At 38.8% G+C, this 20,818-nt stretch overlaps 1 protein-coding gene across 6 annotated transcripts in view; it reads right to left on the bottom strand.

The window, feature by feature from the left end:
* USP37 (ubiquitin specific peptidase 37) overlaps positions 1–20,818 on the bottom strand; it is a 122,686-nt gene that overhangs the window by 54,334 nt on the left and 47,534 nt on the right. For all 6 annotated transcript variants that reach the window (XM_033230256.1, XM_033230255.1, XM_033230251.1 and 3 more), the window contains one exon: positions 9,242–9,403. In XM_033230256.1, coding sequence (XP_033086147.1) covers positions 9,242–9,403 — 162 coding nt within the window. The remainder of the gene's footprint in view (positions 1–9,241; positions 9,404–20,818) is intronic.

The following is a 20,818-nucleotide window of genomic DNA, read 5'->3' as shown; positions in this document are numbered from 1 at the left end:
CAGCTACTTGGGAGGCTGAGGCAGGAAAATCGCTTGAACCCAGGAGGCAGAGGGTGCAGTGAGCCGAGACCACGCCACTGCACTAAAGCCTGGGCAACACAGTGAGACTACGTTTTTTAAAAAACAAACAAACACTTTTTATTTAGAAATAAATTTAGACTTCCAGAAAAGATGCAAAAATCTTTACCCATATTCACCAACTATCATACTTCTGTAACATGCACTTCATCACTTAATATCCCTCTCTCTATATATTTTTCTGAAACCATTTCAGAGTAAGTTGCATTTATTAAATCCCTTTAGTTCCAAATACTTTAGTGTGTATTTCATACGACCATTCTTATAAATAACCAGAGTACAGTTAATTTAACTGTACAGCATCAGTAAATTTAACACTGATACAATATTCTATCTAATATACGTTCCTTAATTCAATTTTGTCAATTGATCTAAGGTTCTTTATGGCTTTTTTTCCCTCACTTACGTACAAGATTCAGTCCAAGATCACATGATATTTTCATGTCTCTTTAGTTTTCTTTAAATCTGGAGTAAGTCCTCAGCTTTCTCTTACATGACACTGACATTTTTGAAGAACACAGTTCTCCCTTCCCCTGGGTTGTTTTATTTTTGTTTTTGAGACAGGGTCTTGCTCTGTTGTCCTGGCTGGAGTGCGGTGGTGTGATCACGGCTTACTGCAGCCTCAACCTCAGCTTCCCCACTACAAGTGTGTACCACTATGCCTGGGTAATTTTTTAATTTTTGTAGACACGGATCTCACTATGTTGCCTAGGCTGGTATTGAACTCCAGGGCTCAAGCAATCCTCCTTCCTTGGCCTCCCAAAGTGCTGGGATTACAGGTATGAGCCACTGCACCCAGCCTGTTTTTTTTTTTTTTTTTTTTAAGACAAGAGTCTTGCTCTGTTGCCCAGGCTGAAGTGCAGTGGCATGATCTCAGTTCACTGCAACCTCTAACTCCTGGGTTCAAGCAAGTCTCTTGCCTCAGCCTCCCAAATAACTAGGGTGACAGGCATGTGCCACCACACCCAGCTAATTTTTGTATTCATTTATTTTTTTTGAGACGGAGTCTTGCTCCGTCACCCAGGCTGGAGTGCAGTGGTGTGATCTTGACTTACTGTAACTTCCATCTTCCAGGTTCAAGCAATTCTCCTGCCTGAGCCTCCCGAGTAGCTGGGATTACAGGCGTGCACCACCAGGTCTGGCTAATATTTTGTATTTTTGGTAGAGGTTTCCTTATGTTGACCAGGTTTGTCTTGAACTCCTGACCTCAAGTGATCCGCCCGCCTTTGCCTCCCAAAGTGTTGGAATTACAGGCATGAGCCACCATGCCCAGCTTGTATTTTTAATAGAGAGAGTGTTTCCCCATGTTGACCAGGCTGGTCTCGAACTCCTGACATCAAGTGATTCACCTGCCTTGGCCTCCCAGAGTGCTGGGATTACAGGCATGGGATACCTCACCTGACCTAGCCTTATTTTTAATAGAACGTCCCTCATACTGGGTTTGCTGTTTCCTCATAATGAGATTCAGCCCAAACTGGAAGAGCACACAAGCAAACAGTGATACCATGTCATCCTTTTTTTTTTTTTTGAGAGCTTGTTTGGAGGTTCTAGCAGGGGAGTGCAGCTACTTGTATACCCTTCACTGAAGACCAGTCCTCCTCTATTGGGGATGGTCATCCTCTTTGACTGAGCAAGCAGGTTTGGGATGGACGCACACGGGGTGGTGAGGGAGGAAAGGGATATCCGCCGAGCCAGTCAGATCAGCCAAATCAACCCTGGTGGACAATGGGGTGACAGAGGTCACAGCCAGATCGCCCTCACATCCAATCCTTTTTTTTTTTTTTTTAAGAGGGTCTCATTCTGTTGCCCAGGCTGGAGCATAGTGGCACAATCTTGGATGCCTGCAGCCTCGACCTTCCTGGACTGAGATGATCCTCCCACCTCAGTTTCCTGAGTAGCTGAAACTACAAATGCGCACCATCATGCCAGGCTAATTTGGTATTTTTTTGTAGAGACAGAATTTCATCATGTTACCCAGGCTGGTTTTGAACTCCTGGGCTCAAGCAATCTGCCTGCCTTGACCTCCCAAAGTGCTGAGATTACAGGTGTGAACCACATGTCTAGTGGGTACTGTATCCTAAGGGCATCACATCCAGGAATACATGATATTCCTGTGTTGCCCATGGGTGATGTCAATTTTGAGTACCTGAGAGAACTACTGTTTTTGCTTCTGCCTATGAGGAAGTATGAGAGTCTGGAATTACCTTCCTACTATAAACAATGAGAAAACTGGACAAAATAGAGAAAATAGCTATTTGCAGATACCAGACAAAAGGCAACACAAAACAGTGATCCATAAGAGAAGGAAAATAAATGATGTGAGCCCTACTATTACCCAGATTTTCTGTCTGGAGGCAATTTGTGAACTGCAATTCAGGGAGCACACAAACAGAGCCCAGAAATCTTACCAAGTTGAGCTGAGAGAAACGAGTTCGAAAAGCTGAGGTTGCTGAGATTTCTGGGACAGAGTATTTGAGAGGAGGGAACTGAGCAAAGGAAAAGCTCCAGAAATCTGCATAGCAGTCTGCTTGAATATTTGGCTGAATACCAACCTGTGTATGCAGAGTGAAACTCAGTCTTCTTGACACTAATCAAGAACAACTTCAAGGAAAAGAATGTTTACTGTGGAGCTATTGGCCAAACAACTCCCAGAACTCATGCAGGGACTAAAATTCCACCAGTTTGAATTTCCACCAGTCAGAGTAGCGAGACCTAGATGAATTCACAGTGTTAACAGAGACCTCAAACGAACTATGCTTTAGGGAAGGAAGCAAATTAGCCTTAGAGTAAAGGATACTCTATATTCAAAAAGAACTTAAGCAGATCACACAGCTGAGAAGGAAGAAAAAAAAAACAGAAATGAAAAAGAAGAACTTAAACTGGAGCTTCAAAACAATCAAAACCACTGCAGACAAGGATATTAAAACGACTACTTAAAATATGCTCTACATGATCAAGAATGGAAAGGAAATCATAAACATAATGAGAAAAGTGGAAGATTTTTTAATGACTCAAATTAAACTTCTAGAGATGAAAACCGCAATATTTAAAATGAAAATTTCACTTGATGGGATTAATAGCATATTAGACACTGTAGAAGGAAATATCAGTGAACCTGAAGACACAGCAACAGAACAGATTCCCACTAACCTGTGGGATGATATCAAATACGATTATATTTATATCAAATATAATTGCAATCCAGAGGAGAGAAGAGTCAGAAAAAAAATCTGAAAAAAATCGATAAAAACGTTCAAAATCTGATAAAAACCCACAGATCCAAGAAGCTCAACAAATCCCAAGTGAGATAAACACGAATCAAAATGAAGCCCATCAAAATAAAACTGCTAAAAATTAGCAACAAAGAGAAAATCTTGAAAAGCAGTCAGAAAAAAACTGTCTCAGCATCTTCAGGGAAAAAGATTAAATCACTTACAAGTGCAGAAGAATTAGACTGGCATCTTATTTCTGAAAAGCAAATACAAAGCAAGGTAACAGTAAAGTAGCATTATAAGAAACCCAAGGAAAGAAAGCATGACCCAAGGATTTTGGGTCCGAACTATTTTTCAAGTATCCAAGCTAGAGAAAACATTTTGAATATGCAAGAACTAGGGAAACAAAGTACATAATTGTAAAGTTAAGACTAAAACAAGATTAAGACCATAGGCCTCTAGTCAGAAATTATACAAAACAGAAGACAAAGAAAAGATATCTTTAAAATACTGAAAGAAACACGCTATCAAGTTAGAGTTCTATATAAGCTAGATTTCTAGATCCAATGGAAATATCTTTTAAAATTAAAAGCTAAATCCTTTTTCTGACAAACAAAATCTGAGAATACTTGCTGCCAGGAGACATGCACTGTAAGAAATGTTAAAACGACATTCTTCATGCAGAAGGAAAAATGATACCAGATAGAAACTCAGATCTGCACAAAAGAATAAAGAGCACTTAAAATGGGAAATCATGTGGGAAAATACAAAATACATTTCTGTCTCATGTTTTAATTTCTTTAAATACTACTGGACTGTTTAAAGTAAAAAAATAACACCAAATAATACACTTTAAATAGGTAACTACATGGTACATGAATTAGTAAGGCTGTAAAAAAGACATAACTACGTATTGTGGGATGTGTAACATACATAGAAGTAAAATGGGCTGGGCACGGTGGCTCATGCCTGTAATCCCAACACTCTGGGAGGCCGAGGCGGGCAGATCACTTGAGGTTGGGACTTCGAGACCAGTTTGACCAATATGGAGAAACCCCGTCTCTACTAACTCTACTAAAAATACAAAATCAGCCAGGCATGGTAGCGCATGCCTATAATCCCAGCTACTCTGGAGGCTGAGGCAGGAGAATTGCTTGAACCTGGGAGGCAGAGGCTGCAGTGAGCTGAGATCACGCCATTGCACTCCAGCCTGGGCAACAAGAGCAAAACTCTATCTCAAAAAAAAAAAAAAAGAAGAAGAAAAAGTAAAATGTATGATAATAATATAAATGGTGTGGTGTGGGAGGCAATAATGGAGATAAAATGAACACAAAGGAAAGAAAGAAAAGAGAAACAAGTAACCAAGGACAGATGGAACAAATAGAAAACAATTAGCAAGATGGTGGACTTAAATTCAGCCTTATCCATAATTGTGAAAAATGTTAATGGTCTAAATACTTCAACTATCAATTTAGACTGGATGATCTAATCATAAAAATGTGGAGTCACTATTCATATAAGACACAGTAGACTTCAGAAAAATATTATCAGGGATAAAAAGGGGTGTTTCATAACAATAGAGAAGTCAGTTCATTAAGATGTAATTAATATAATCCTAAATGTGTATGTGCCAAAAACAAAGCTATAAAATACATAAAGTAAAAACTGACAGACCTGGAAGGAGAAATATACAGGTTTCTGGCCTAATATACAAATTTCTGACCTAAGTTCTACTTTATTGGGTATCAGGACTGCAGCCTCTGATTTCTTAATTGTTTTCATTAAATAATCTCTCCTTCCCTTTATTATAATACTTTTTGAATTACTGTTCTACATATATTTCTAGTATGCAGCACAGAGTCCAGTTTTGCTTTGCGAGACAGTTTTAGACTATTTTTATATTGCTGCTAACCCCTTTATCATAAATTTTTAAAACCATCTAGCCTGCCCATTTTATTATTTTATGTTAGAGACAAGGTCTTGCTCTGTCACTTAGGCTGGAGTGCAGTGGTACGATCATAGCTCACTGTAACTGTAAACTCCTTGGCTCAAGCGATCCTCCAGCCTCAGTCTCCCCGGTAGCTGGGATTAAAGACATGTACCACCATGTTGGGATAATTTTTTATTTTATTTTATTATTTGTAGAGAAAGGGTCTTGCTATGTGGCCCAGGCTGGTCTTGAATTCCTAGCCTCAAGTGACCCCCCATTTTGGCCTCCCAAAGCGCTAGGATTACACATGTGGGCCACTGTGCCTGGCCTAGCCTGCCCATTTTATTTATTTATTTATTTATTTTTGTAGAGACAGGGTCTTACTATGTTGCCCAGGCTGGTCTTGAACTATCAAGCTCAAGTGATCCTTCCAACTTGGCTTCCCAAAGTGTTGGGATTACAGGCGTGAGCCATTGCACTCAGCCCATTCATTTTAAATGGTATCCTCTGACTCACACCTATTACTTTATGAAACAGTCAACTACATTATTCTACTTTCTTCCTTCCCTCTCTTTGCCCATTTTCTTTTAGTTGCAATCTTACTACTTTATCAGAAAAAAAAAATTTGGGGGGAAATAGTGTCTCACTTTGTCACTCAAGCTAAAGTGCAGTGGTGTGACCACAGTTCGCTGTGGCCTCGACCTCCCAGGCTCAAGCAATCCTCCCACCTTAGCCTCCCAAGCAGATGGAACTACAAGTGTGCACAACCATACTCAGCTAAATTTTTTTTTGTATTTTTTGTAGAGACGTGGTTTTTCTGTGTTTCCCAGGCTGGTCTCGAACTCCTGAGCTCAAGTGATCTGCCTGCCTCAGACTCCCAAAGTGCTGGGATTACAGGTGTTAGCCATCATGCCCAGCTGACATAATGTTTATAAACCATTCTTTTATATGTATTCTCACCATTGTTTGTCTTAGTTCTATAACTGAATACATGAAATGTTCATCATTTATGCTTTTGTCAATGTTTCTCCAGTTACTCTTGGATGCATGAAGCTCATTTTCTGTACAGTCCTCAGGAAGAGCAAATGTGTGTATAGTACTCCAAGTTCTTATACTTCAAACTTTTTTTCTCTAGCTTGCATATTTGACATCTTGGCTTGGCATGAAATATTTGTTTCACGCCTCCTTTCATCGAGTTTCTTGAAAATGATGTTAATGTTATCCTGCTCTGCATGATGATTTTGAGAAGTCTGATGCCAGTCTATTTCTGTTGCCCTTGTAAATTATTTCATCTTTTTGATTAAGGAACTGAGGATCTTCCTTGTCTTTAAAGTCTAATAGTTCTACTAAGATTTGTCTTGAATATTCTAGGTCAATTTTCCAGATACCTGGAAAACTCTTTCAATATATAGATCCAGGACTTTTATTTCAGTGAAGTTTTCTTGGATTATAGGTTTTTTGTTGTTTTTTTTTAGACAAGGTCTCGTTCTCTGTCTCCCAGGCTGAAGTGCAGTGGACTATCATGGCTCACTGCAGCCTTGACCTCCTGGGCTCAAGCAATCCTCCTGCCCCAGTCCCCTGAGTATCTGGGACCATAGGTGCACGCCACCAAGCCCAGCTAATTTTTGTACTTTTTGTAGAGATGGGGTTTCACTATGTTGCCCAGATTGGTCTCGAATTCCTGGGCTCAAGAGATCTACCCACCTCTGCCTCCCAAAGTGATGGTATTACAGGCATGAGTCACCATGCCAGCAGGATTATAGTTTTTTAACACTACTTCTGTCTCAATGCTTTGATCTTCTTCTTCTGGGACACTAATTATATGTAATATGGGTGTATTCTTTGCCTTTTTCTAATTCAACTACTTTCTTTCTGGCTTTTTTTTTTTTGAGATGGAGTGTCACTCTGTCACTCAGGCTGGAGTGCAGTGGCGCAATCTCAGCTCACTGCAACCTCCACCTCCTGTGTTCAAGAAATCCTCCTGCCTCAGCCTCCTGAGTAGCTGGGATTATGGACACACGCCACCATGTCTGGCTAATTTTTGTATTTTTAGTAGAGACGGAGTTTCACCATACTGGTCAGGTTGGTCTCGAACTCCTGACCTCAGGCGATCCACCCACCTCCCAAAGTGCTGGGATTACAGGGATGAGCCACCGTGCCCAGCCCTTTCTGGTTTTTTATACTTCTTCTTTTTTTTTTTCTTTTCCGACTTTCCTTTTTAAAGCCTATTTTCATTTGAAATTATTTTCACTTCGGTATCTTCAATTTAAAACTTCATTTTCAATATACCTTTTCTTCTCCATCTTTTCTGAGTTCAAGTATTTGCCATTTCATTTATTCTTGCTTGTCCATTGTGATCCTTAGTTTGAATCTTTTTTTTTTTTTTCTTTTTGAGACAGAGTTTTGCTCAAAAATGTTTTTTCTAGAGATGGGTATAGGTACTATACAGAAATGAAAGAAACACTGGAGGAGTCTAGAGCACCAAGGGTGGCAACTCACAAGGCTCTGAAAAGAGTCTGAAGGAGGTAAATAACAGAAACCACAAGTAAACTAAAACATATACAAGAGAAGGCAATAGGAAAATGAAACAAGTAAGATCAGGGTAGACAGAGACAAAGACCCAGATGAAGAATGGTTATGAAATGGGATAGATAAGACCAATATAAAATGTTGTCTGGTTAGGAGGCAGCAAGATAACTGAGGTAGAACAATTAGAATGAAGAACAAAGGAAATTAAGCATTTGACTGGAAAGCAAACATCATAGAAGAAAGAGTAGAAAAGATGAAGATTAGAGAAAGCAACAGGTAAGCAGAAAGGAGAGTGAATTGTTTTCACTGCAAATTTTATGATGTTTTCTGCAAATATATGAAGCATATAAACTACTATGAATAAGCCACTTGGCATATACCACTCATTCAAGTAATGTTGTAAGTTTAAAGCTGGTATAAAAGCAGTACTTTGAGTGAGATTAAAAACAAATAAGTTGATAGGTTATGAGAGAGCAGTCTGGTAAAAATAATTAAAAATTTCAAACTGCCTTCCGTAGTCTTAATCCTTAACAATTTTACTTCCAATATTTTATCCTATAGAAAAGTTCCAACAAGCATTAAAAACATACATATGTGTATAACAATGTTCATTCTAGCTTGAATTATATTTGGAAAAAAGGGAAACCTAAATGCACACTTACGTGGTTGCAAGTTCTGTGTTAATATACAAGGGTGCCAAGATTAATGTGCAGTGAAAAAGATAACAGAGAAGCAATATAGCATAGTGATTAAGAACACAATTGGAGCACAACTGCCCGGATTTACTACTGCTGTACTACTGACTATATCACTTTGAGCAAGTTAATTAACTTTGCTAAGTCTTACTTTATTCATAAAACCAGATTTTTAATATATCTATCTCAAAGACTTGTTGCGAAGATTTAAAAGAAAAAAAATCAATTTAAACACTTAGCAGACAGTATCTGGCACACAATAAATACTTTAGGTAACAGAGCTACTGGCCAGGCACAGTGGCTCATGCTTGTTATCCCAGTACTTTGGGAGGCTGAGGAGAGAGGATTGTTTGAGGCCAGGAATTCTACCAACCTGCAACATAGTGAGGTACCATTCTATTTAAAAAAAAAATTAAAAAGATAGCTACTATAATTACTACAATTATTATACTATGATCTCCTTTTTGTGTTTAATAAATATATAACCATGAAGAAACTAGGGAAAATATATAAAAAATGTTTAAAGTATCTCAGCCACAGAATGAAGTGTAACAGGTTGGAAAATACACATTTTCTGCTTTAAAATGAATATTATATATATTCCAAAGTTCTAAAATTGTTTGGCGAACAGAAAATGAAGTTAACATTACTTATGGATGTAACAAATCTTTAATAAGTGATCTAATTTCTAAATATTTTAGAACTTTAATGTGACTCCTTTAATTATGTTTTACACCAAAGCACACTTCTACTGAATCATTTATAAAAAAGAGAGTAAAATGAAAGAATTAACCTACCCCTGCAGTTGCTGCTGTTGGTGAGAGGAAAGGGGCACTCTTGGTTTATTCCAGCCAGTGTAATCCTGGTTACACCTCAGTTTTTTAACAGAAAGAGGAGCTGGCTGAGGAAGAAATCCCAAACTTCTTTTGGCAGAGGGAGTCTGGCTTGAAACATTAGTCCTACAAAAAAGCATAAATAACGAAGAAGCAAAATAAATTTTTGAATACTACTATTTTCCCTGAATAGATTAAGAGAAGTCAATGTTTAAGGAAAAAAATCTTGAATTTAGGGAAATATCAGTAATAATGATCACTTAAGGGAAAACTCTACAAACGTAAACTAGCAAATCTGTTCCTACACAGATGGAGAGGGTTATAATACATAACATATTTAACCTACAACCAAAATAATCCATGTGAATAGCCTGAAAAAGAAAACAATATATTATAGTTTCACTGTTATCCATTTTGTGGATACTACATTAGTTTACCTAGTCTTGAACAGATTTACTGTATACTGTTTCCACTGTTACAAATAATACAACAAACATTCTTACCCAATCTCCTTGAGAAATTCCTCTAGTTTATATGCATAGAAGTGAAAATGTTAGAGGTATTTTCAATCTTCATTTTTAATTTTTCAAGATATTGTGATTATTTTCCAAAAAGGCTGCACCAGTTTATACTTCAAACAACAGTGACTTTCCATTTCCTCATATGATTACATTACTTACTATTAGTAGTTTTAATTTTTTTGCTGGGTCCAGTGGCTCACGCCTGTAAGCCCAGTACTTTGGGAGGCTGAGGCAGGTGGATCACGAGGTCAGGAGATCGAGACCATCTTGGCTAACACGGTGAAACCCCGTCTCCACTAAAAATACAAAAAATTAGCCAGGCGTGGTGGCGGGCACCTATAGTCCCAGCTACTTGGGAGGCTGAGACAGGAGAATGGTGTGAACCCAGGAGTAGAGCTTGCAGTGAGCCGAGATCGTGCCACTGCACTCCAGCATGGGTGACAGAGCAAGACTCCATCTCGAAAAAAAAAAAATTATCTTGTACCGTAAGAGCACAGAAATTTTTTTCTGTATTTTCTCTTAACAGTTAAATTTTGCTTTCCCTTCTATTTAGGTCTTCAATACAGTTACAAGTGTCTTTTTCTGTATGTTGTTAGGCATACTTTTCTAAAAGATTTACTTTTCTAGGCCGGGCGTGGTGGCTCAAGCCTGTAATCCCAGCACTTTGGGAGGCCGAGACGGGCGGATCACGAGGTCAGGAGATCGAGACCATCCTGGCTAACACGGTGAAACCCCGTCTCTACTAAAAAATACAAAAAAATTAGCCGGGCGAGGTGGCGGGCGCCTGTAGTCCCAGCTACTCGGGAGGCTGAGGCAGGAGAATGGCGTGAACCCGGGAGGCGGAGGTTGCAGTGAGCTGAGATCCGGCCACAGCACTCCAGCCTGGGCGGCAGAGCGAGACTCCGTCTCAAAAAAAAAAAAAAAAAGATTTACTTTTCTATAAGGCAAACCAATTGCTCCCAAATTACTGATTGTTTGTCTGGGCCATGTGTTAGTTGCTGTTTGGTTTTTTACCTAAAAAAAATTTGTAGCACAGTGGCTTATGCCTGTAACCCCAACACTCTGGGAAGCTGAAGCAGGAGCATCAGGAGTTTGAAATCAGCCTGGTCAACATATCAAAACACTGTCTCTATTATTTTAAAATTAAGGCTGGGTGCAGTGGCTCACACCTGTAAACCCAGCACTTTGGGAGGCTGAGGCAGGCGCATCACCTGAGGTCAGGAGTTTGAGAACAGCCTGGCCAATATGGAAAAACCCTGTCTCTACTAAAAATACAAAAATTAGCCGGGCATAGTGGTGCACGCCTGTAGTCCCAGCTACTTGGGAGACTGAGGCAGGAGAACTGCTTGAACTTGGGAGACGGAGGTTGCAGTGAGCTGAGATCACGCCACTGCACTCCAGCCTGGGGGCAGAGAGAGACTCCGTCTCAAAAAAAATAAAAAAAGTTAAAAATTAAAAATAAATTGTGAAATAGAATACTCATATGGGAAAAGTGCATAAAAATCAAACGTGGAGCGTAACAAATTTTCATAAAACAAACACTTGTGTAAACAACCTTATTATTGTCTAAACCCCAAGTTTCCCTTCCAAGTACAACGCTGCATTCCTCTAACCTAAAAGTTAGCATTATCTAATAGTTTTATCCCTTACTGCAAACCCTTAAATATTGTACTTTGGATAATATGGGATGTATCTATTTTCATCTTGTTTACAATCTTTCCGCATCTTTACATTGTAGTTGTTTCTCTTTTACATAGCACACACATTTTCTTCTTCCATTAAATCCTGTATATCTCTTTAACTGGAATATTTAGTATATATTCATATAAATTTTATATAAATTTAGTATATTATATCAGTAATGTCAGTACTAATTTATTTCTTGAATTTTATGATGAATTTACTATTTGTTCTACATGTTCTATGTTCCTTTTTTTCTTCTTTATGCCTTCTTTTAGAATATTTGACTATTTATTTCATTGTCTCCCCTCCATTAGTCTGGAAATAATATAGGCTTATATATATATATTTTACATTGTACATATTATATATATTATATATATTTTTAACAGACAGGGTATTGCTCTGTCACCTGGCTGGAGTGCAATGGCACAGTCATAGTTCACTGTAGCCTTTAACTCCTGGGCTCAAGCATTCCTCCCACCTCAACTTTCCAAGTAGCTGGGACTATAGGCATGCACCACTATGTCTGGCTAATTTTTATATTTTTTTTGAAGAGATGGGGTCCCGCTATGTTGACCAGGCTAGTCTCAAATTTCTGGACTCAAGCGATTCTCTCATCCTGGCCTCCCCAAGTGCTAGGATTACAGGCGTGAGCCAACCATGCCCGGTCTAGAACTTTAATGGATGTCCTAAAAATTATATTATGCATTAAAAATAAAAACAACTTTATTTTAGTATAGTTGACATACTATAAAATGCACACATTTAAAGTGTATAACTTTAAGTTCTGACACATATACACTCATGAAATCATCACTAGAATTAAGATAGTGAACATATCTATTACTCCCAAAAGTATCCTGGTGCCCGTTTGTATCCCTCCCTCCCACTCCTCTCTGCCTGTGACCTTATCTCTATGACCAGGCAACTACTGATTTGTTTTCTGTCACTATAGATTACATTTTCTTTTTTTTTTTTTTGAGACAGAGTTTCGCTCTTTTTGCCCAGGCTGGAGTGCAATGGCACGATCTTGGCTCACTGCAACCTCCGCCTCCCGGGTTCAGTGATTCTCCTGCCTCAGCCTCCCGAGTAGCTGGGATTACAGGCATGCGCCACCACCTCAGCTAATTTTTTTTGTATTTTTAGTAGAGACGGGGTTTCTCCATGTTGGTCAGGCTGGTCTTGAACTCCTGACCTCAGGTGATCCACCTGCCTCAGCCTCCCAAAGTGCTGGGATTACAGGCGTGAGCCACTGCTCTCAGCTAGATTACATTTTCTAAAATTTCATATAAATGGAATCACACAATATGCACTTTCTTATGAGGTCTTTCACTCAGCATAATTATTCTGAGATTCATCCATTCTGCTGTGTGTATAAACAGTTCATCCTTTCTATTGCTAGACAGCATTCCATTGTATGAATATACCACAATTTGTTTAACCACTTACTTTCTCTTTTGAAATAGTTTTATTTTTTATTTTTTGAGACAGGGTCTCACTCTGTTGTTCAGGCTGGAGTACAATGGCACCATCACAGCTCAGTGCAACCTCTGCCTCCCAGGCTCAAGAGATCCTCCCACTTCAGCCTACCAAGTAGCTGGGATCACAGATGCACACTACCACGCCCTGCTAATTTTTTTTTTATTACTGTATTTTTGGTAGAGATGAAATTTTACCATGTTGTCCAGGCTGATCTTGAACCCCTGAGCTCAAGCTATCCACCCGCCCCAGCCTCCCAAAGTGCTGAGTCACTGCACCTTGCCTGAAATAGTTTTAGATTTACAAAAAAGTTGCAAAATAGTACAGAATGGCTTTCACTCAGCTACTTCTAATATTAGAATCTTATATAATCATAGTACAATGACCAAAACCAGGAAATTAACAATGATACGATACTATTAACTAGTAACCTACACATATTATTCAAATTTCATCAGTATTTTCACTAAAGTCCTTTTTCTGGCCCAGTATCCCACAGTGCAAATAGCTGTCATGTTTCTTTACTCTTACAATCCTCAATTTCTTCTTTTTTTTAATGGCTTTGACAATTTTGAAGAGTAATGGTCAGGTATTTTACTTTATTTCCTTCAACTGGGTTTGTCTGATGTTTTCTCATGATTGGATTGAGGTTATGCATTTGCAAACAATAACAGCTAAGTGACATTGTGACCTCCTCAGTGCATCCTATTACAGAGTCTATAATGACAATGTCTTATTACTGGCGATGGTAATCTTGATTTCTTGGTTAAGATATCTTCTGGGTTTCTCTACAGTAAAGTTACTATTTTTCCTTTTGTAATTAAGAAATATAAGGAGATACTCTGAGACTATGCAAATACCCTGTTTCTCATCAAACTTTTGTCCACTAATTTTAGCACCCAATGATAGATTTTGCCTGCAATTATTACTGTAGTATTTGATTAAGGTAATATTTTATTCCTACAATCCTCCAAAATTCTTAATTGGAATTCTTCTGTTAGGGAGAGCTGTTCAGTCTCTACACATTCATTCATTCATTTCAGTATGGACTCAGGCACATTTATTTTTTTCTACAGGTTTAATCCAATATTATCATTTTGTTACTACAATTGTTCTAATTTGGGCCATTGATAACCCTTTCAGGTTGGTTCCTGTATCCTTTGGACATTTCCTCTTACTTTTTTGTGCATATCTTTACTTTCTGGCACCACAAGATGTTATAGACTGATCTTGCATTTTCCTTGCTCTAGCCCTGGAATCAACTATTATTTCAAGGAGCTCTGCTTTCTTGTACTGAATAACAGTATTTAAAAATCAGGGTCTGCAAGCTACCACTGACTTTCTTCACAGAATTAGAAAAAACTATTTTAAATTTCATATGGAACTTTTTTTTTTAAGAGCCTGTATAGCCAAGAGAATCCCAAGCAAAAAGAACAAAGCTGGAGGCATCATGCTACCTGACTTCAAACTATACTACAAGGCTACAGTAACCAAAACAGCATGGTACTGGTACCAAAACAGATACATAGACCAATGGAATGGAACAGAGGCCTCAGAAATAACACCACACATCTATAGCCATCTGATCTTCGACAAACCTGACAGAAATAAGCAATAGGGAAAGGATTCCCTATTTAATAAATGGTGCTGGGAAAACCGGCTAGCCATATGTAGAAAACAGAAACTGGACCCCTTCCTTACACCTTACATAAAATTAACTCAAGATGGATTAAAGACTTAAATGTAAAACCTAAATCCATAAAAACCATAGAAGAAAACCTAGACAATACCATTCAGGACACAGGCATGGGCAAAGACTTCATGACTAAAACACCAAAAGCAATTGAAACAAAAGCCAAAATAGACAAATGGGATCTAATTAAACTAAAGAACTTCTGTACAGCAAAAGAAACTATCATCAGCGTGAACAGGCAACTTACAGAATGGTAGAAAATTTTTGCAATCTATCTATCTGACAAACATCCAGAGTCAACAAGGAATTTAAACAAATTTACAAGAAAAACCAAACAATCCCATCCAAAAGTGGGTGAAGGATATGAACAGGCTTCTCAAAAGAAGATATTTATGCGGCTAACAAACACGTGAAAAAAAGCTCATCATCACTGGTCATTAGAGAAATGTAAATCAAAACCACAACGAGATACCATCTCATGCCATTTAGAATGGTGATCATTAAAAAGTCAGGAGACAACAGATGCTGGCGAGGATGTGGAGAAATAGGGATGCTTTTACACTGTTGGTGGGAGTGTAAATTAGTTCAACCATCGTGGAAGACAGTATGGCGATTCCTCAAGCATCTAGAACCAGAAATACCATTCAACCCAGCAATCCCATTACTGGGTATATACCCAAAGGATTACATATCATTCTACTATAAAGATACATGCACACATAAGTTTATTGCAGCACTATTTACAATAGCAAAGACTTGGAGTCAACCCAAATGCCCATCAATGATAGACGGGATAAAGAAAATGTGGCACATATACACCATAGAATACTATGCAGTCATAAAAAACAATGATTTCACGTCCTTTGCAGGGACATGGATGAAGCTGGAAGCCATCATTCTCAGCAAACTAGCACAGGAATAGAAAACCAAACACTGCACGTTCTCACTCATAAGTGGCAGTTGAGCAATGAGAACATATGGACACAGGGAAGGGAACATCACACATGGGGGCCTGTCGGGGGATGGGGGACAACGGGAGGGAAGAGTGTTAGGACAAATACCTAATGCATGCAGGGCTTAAAACCTAGATGACGGGTTGATAGGTGTAGCAAACTACCACGGCACATGTATACCTATGTAACAAACCTGCACGTTCTGCACATGTATCCCAGAACTTAAAGTAAAATAAAATAAAATAAAATAAAAAATCAGGGTCTGGCACTAGGGATGCTCATGTTACTCGGGTGTGAATGCTTCAAGGTCCCCCCTAGTGGACTGAGCTAGGAAATGTATGTGTGTAACCCAAGACATACAAATGCATGCATGTTTATTTTGAATCAATCTATACATGTATATACATATATAAAACTTTGAGTTCATATTGACATCTCTGATTCTAACTGAACACCAAAGGTTCATACTAGTTTTCTTCCTTTCCTTATTTCTTTCTCTGACATTGCAAGTCTGGATCTCAATATCTACAATGTTTACTTGTTCAATCCAAGTATACACATGAGGTGGTTTCAGAACTGCTAACCCTACACCCTTGTGAGAAACAACTATGAACTAGAGTACAATATTTGTGTACTCGTGCATTTTTTATATATTGAAGTCTAGTGTTAGCTGATTCTTTTACCTTTTCCTGGATAATGAAAGAAACTAGGAACAATTTACGCCATTTAATTATTCTGTGTCTTCCTTCTTCCCTTCTGGTTTATACGTTATTGTCATTTAAACCCAACAAGATATTACTATTGTTCTGTATAACAGAGTTTATCAAGATAGACAGCACATTAACTTTTTATTATTCTTCATCCTTCCTGAAGCTCCAACCTTTCATCTGAGTTCTTTTTCCATCTGCCCAAAAACTTCTTTAGCATTTCCTTTAGCACATATTTGTGGGTAAATTCTGTTATTATTTTGTTTTGTATGATAGTATCTATTTCACCTTTACTTCGAAATTATAGAATATTTTCACAGCAAATAAAATTCTATGTTGGCAGTTGTTTTATTTCAGCATATTGAAGATATTTCTGGCTTCTACAATTGCTATAACTAAAAGTCAAAGGTCAGATATTTTTGCTCCTTGGAAGCTGAAATGTTTTCTCCTGGTTGCTTTTGAGACTTTGTCTTTATTTCTACAGTTTCACTATGACATGCCTAAGGGTAGGTTTCTTTTTCTCAATCCTGCTTGGTATTCATTAGGCTTCTTAATTCTAAAGTCTGATTTTATCACTTTTGGAAAATCCTCAGCCAGTATCATTAAATACAGTTGATACCCCAATGTCCCTCTTCTTTGAGACTTTAATAAGACACAACAGACCTTTTAACTATGTCTCCTACACTCTACTGTACTGCCTTTTTCATGCTTTATTCTAGAGCCTCTTTTGAGTCATCGTTCAGATCACTAATTATCTCAATTACTACTAATTCTCTCAGTTACTATTTTTCCTTTTTTTTTTTTTTTGAGATAAGGTCTCGTTCTGTCACTCAGGCTGAAGTGCAGTGACATAATCACAGCTCATTGCAGTCTTGACCTCCCAGGCTTGAGCGATCCTCCCACCTCAGCCTCCCAAGTAGCTGGGACCACAAGTGCAAGGCATCATGCTTGGCTAATTTTCTATTTTTTGTTGAGATGAGATTTCCCCATGTTGCCCAAGCGGGTCTCAATTATGTTTTATATGCTGGAAAAAAACCACCCAAAACAGACTTGAGTTTTTGTATTTTTCATTTCTAGATTTTCTATTTGATTTTTTTAAATCTGTGATAATTTCAGAATTTTAGGTTTGTACAGAAATCTCCTTTATTTCTTTTGATGTGTTAAATATTGTTCTTTTATAATCACTGACTCATTAATTCCAGAATACGTGGAGCCCTGTGGTCCACTGCCGATCTAAACTGTTTCTTCTAGTAATAATTCATGTTAACTTGTCTTGCTGCATGTCTGGACACTGAACAGTATTTAATCAAATCTAAGATACAGCCTATTATAAGACATAACATTTATTTCAGGTAGTACTAAGAAAGAAAAAATAATGCCAACCAAAGTATATAATGACTTCTATGGCTTAGAATTTTGACTTCTTACTGGAAGCTTTTTATGTAACTAGATATGCATTTTTATCATGTTGCTCTTATACAAAAAGAAAAATATAAAACTGGTTAAGGTATTTCTAATAACACATTCAGAATCTGAATCTTCTGAATCATTTTTCCCACCCAGGGTCATAGATTTTGTTTTTCCAAACAGTGCTGCTGCCTGTGCTACTAAAAACAAAGGTGATGTTGTTTTTTTCTTTTCTTTTTTTTCCTCCAATTAAGCCCAGCAGTGTGATGATGCTGCATTTCCTTTTTCTTTTCTTTTTTTTAATGCTGCATTTCTAAATAGTAAATAGTGCCACACTATGTCTCCGGGAGTTTTCTTCTAAGCCAACGACATTCATTTGGCAAGGTCTAATAGTGAGGTTATTTTAATCTTACCAAAAGAAGCCCACAGATTTTCAGATCACAACTAGAATTCGCTGCCCTTTCTTAAGTGGTCATTTTAAATGGTCTGACTAAAAAATACAGTTTTTCAGTGATACCACAAATGACAACCAAGTCTGCTCACGTGCAGGTAATGCCAACCATGTTACAACTGCCTCCTGGCAGCAATTTAAAATGTCATAACATCTGATATACCTCTTTTCTTTCTTTCTTTTTTTTTTTTTTTGAGACAGAGTCTCACTCTGTCACCCAAGCTCGAGTGCAGTGGCACGACCTCAGCTCACTGCAAGCTCCACCTCCCGGGTTCATGCCATTCTCCTGCCTCAGCCTCCCGAGTAGCTGGGACTACAGGCACCCGCCACCATGCCCGGCTAATTTTTGTATTTTTAGTAGAGACAGGGTTTCACCATGTTAGCCAGGATGGTCTCGATCTCCTGACCTCATGATCCACCTGCCTCAGCTTCCCAAAGTACTGGGATTACAGGCATAAGCCACCGTGTCCGGCCTATACTTCCATTTTAAATACTAATGCGAAAAAAATGTACATCTTAGAATTACAGAAATATGTTGAGGTGTAGGAAAATGTCTTCCCCTAGAGATAATTTTCATTTAGTACATTTATTTTGTCAATCATCTAGGATACTAGCCACTTATAATCAACTTAATTAAATTTCAGTGCTTGCAATAACTGGGCTACACAGATGAATTTTCACAGAAAGGCTGGCTTACTTCTAGCTCACCCTTATTCCCAGAGGGAACCCTTCAGTATACATTGAAATATGTGGAGTAAACTCTAGGCTCCCTATATTGGTAGATCCTAGCCTCTATTGTCCTTCTAGACTCATGAGTGTGTCAAAAGTACTGCTTAGTCTTTCAGCAATCTCTTCTGGTTCAACCAACGTGCCTGGGAACTCTCTGGATTTCCTCCTCCCTTCTTGGTTTGGTAATTCCTCACACTCCTGTCAGTTTTGTTTTGTTTTGTTTTGAGATGGAGTCTCCCTCTGTTCCAGGGCAGATGGAGTGCAGTAGTGGTAGGACCTTGGCTCACTGCAACCTCTGCCTCCTGCGTTTACGCTGTTCTCCTACCTCAGCCTCCCAAGTAGCTGTGATTACAGGCGCACACCACCACGCCTGGCTACTTTCTGTATTTTTAGTAGAGACAGGGTTTCACCACATTGGCCAGGCAGGTCTCGCACTTCTGACCTCATGATCCGCCCACTTGAGGCTCCCAAAGTGCTGAGATTAGAGGTGTGAGCCACCACACCAGCCTCCTGTCAGTTTTTCAATGCTCTTAAAATTCCTGCATTATTTTTTCCTTTATTTGAAACAGAGTCTTGCTCTGTCACCCAGGCTGGAGTGCAATGGCGTGATCTAGGCTCACTGCAACCTCTGCATCCTGGGTTCAAGCAATTCTCCTACCTCAGCCTCTTGAGTACCTGAGATTACAGGTGTGTGCCATCATGCCTGGCTAATTTTTGTATTTTTAGTAGAGATGAGGTTTCACCATGTTGGCCAGGCTATTCTCAAACTCCTGACCTCATGTGATCCGCCCACCCATCCCGGCCTCCCAAAGTGCTGGGATTACAGACATAAGCCACTGAGCTTAGCCAATTTTTTTCTCTTAATTTTTATATGTTAAATTTTTTTTCAAAATTAACAATTCTTTATTGTCATCATCTAATATCTGACTCATATTTAAACCTTGCCAACAGCTTTTTTTTCCCAGAGATGGAATTTTGCTCTTGTTGCCCAGGCTGGAGTGCAATGGAGCAATCTCGGCTCACTGCAACCTCCACCTCCCAGGTTCAAGCGAATCTCGTGCCTCAGCATCCCAAGTAGCTGGAATTGCAGGCATACACCACCACACCCAGCTAATTTTTCTGTATTATTAGTAGAGATGGGGTTTCTCCATGTTGGTCAGGCTTGTCTCAAACTCCCAACCTCAGGTGATCGGCCCGCCACGGCCTCCCAAAGTACTGGGATCACAGGTATAAGCCACCGCAACTGGCCCTTGCCAATAGCTTTACAAAAAAGTATTATTCCCAGTTTATTCTTATCAAGATCCAATCAAAGTCCATATATTACATTTGGTTTTTATATCTCTTAAATCACTTATAACCTTTAAGAGTGCTCTCCTGACTCCCTGCATCCTTTACTTGACACGACATCAACTTGGTGAAGAGACCAGGCCAGCTGTCCCTCAGAATAGCTGATATAGTTTGGATATTTGTCCCCACCCAAATCTCATGTAAAATCTTAATACCCAGTGTTGGAGGTGGGGCCTGGTGGAAGGTGACTGGATCATGGAGGTGGATCCTTCGTGAACACTTTAGTATTATCCTGGTGCTAAACTTGGTGCTATTCTCCTGATAGAGTCCTCATGAGATCTGGTCATTTAAAAGTGTATGGCACCTCCCCCTTCTCACTCTCTTCCTCCTTCTCTAAGTGTTGGCTCCCACTTTGCTTTCTGCCATGATTCTAAGTTCCCTGTGGCCTCCCCAAAAGCTGACGCTGCCATGCTCCCTGTACAGCCTGCAGAACTGTGTGCCACTTAAATCTCTTTTCTTTATAAATTATCCAGTCTCATATATTTCCTTATAGCAATGTGAGAGTAGACTAATACAATGGGCTACTTTCAGATTTTGTCCAACTGCTGAATTTGTAGTGTCATTTAATTTA

This window comes from Trachypithecus francoisi, unplaced genomic scaffold (assembly GCF_009764315.1).
Source record: "Trachypithecus francoisi isolate TF-2019V2 unplaced genomic scaffold, Tfra_2.0 Lachesis_group13, whole genome shotgun sequence".
Lineage (NCBI taxonomy): Eukaryota > Metazoa > Chordata > Mammalia > Primates > Cercopithecidae > Trachypithecus > Trachypithecus francoisi.
Note: the sequence above shows the minus strand (reverse complement) of the source record. Positions and strands in the feature narration are given on the sequence as shown.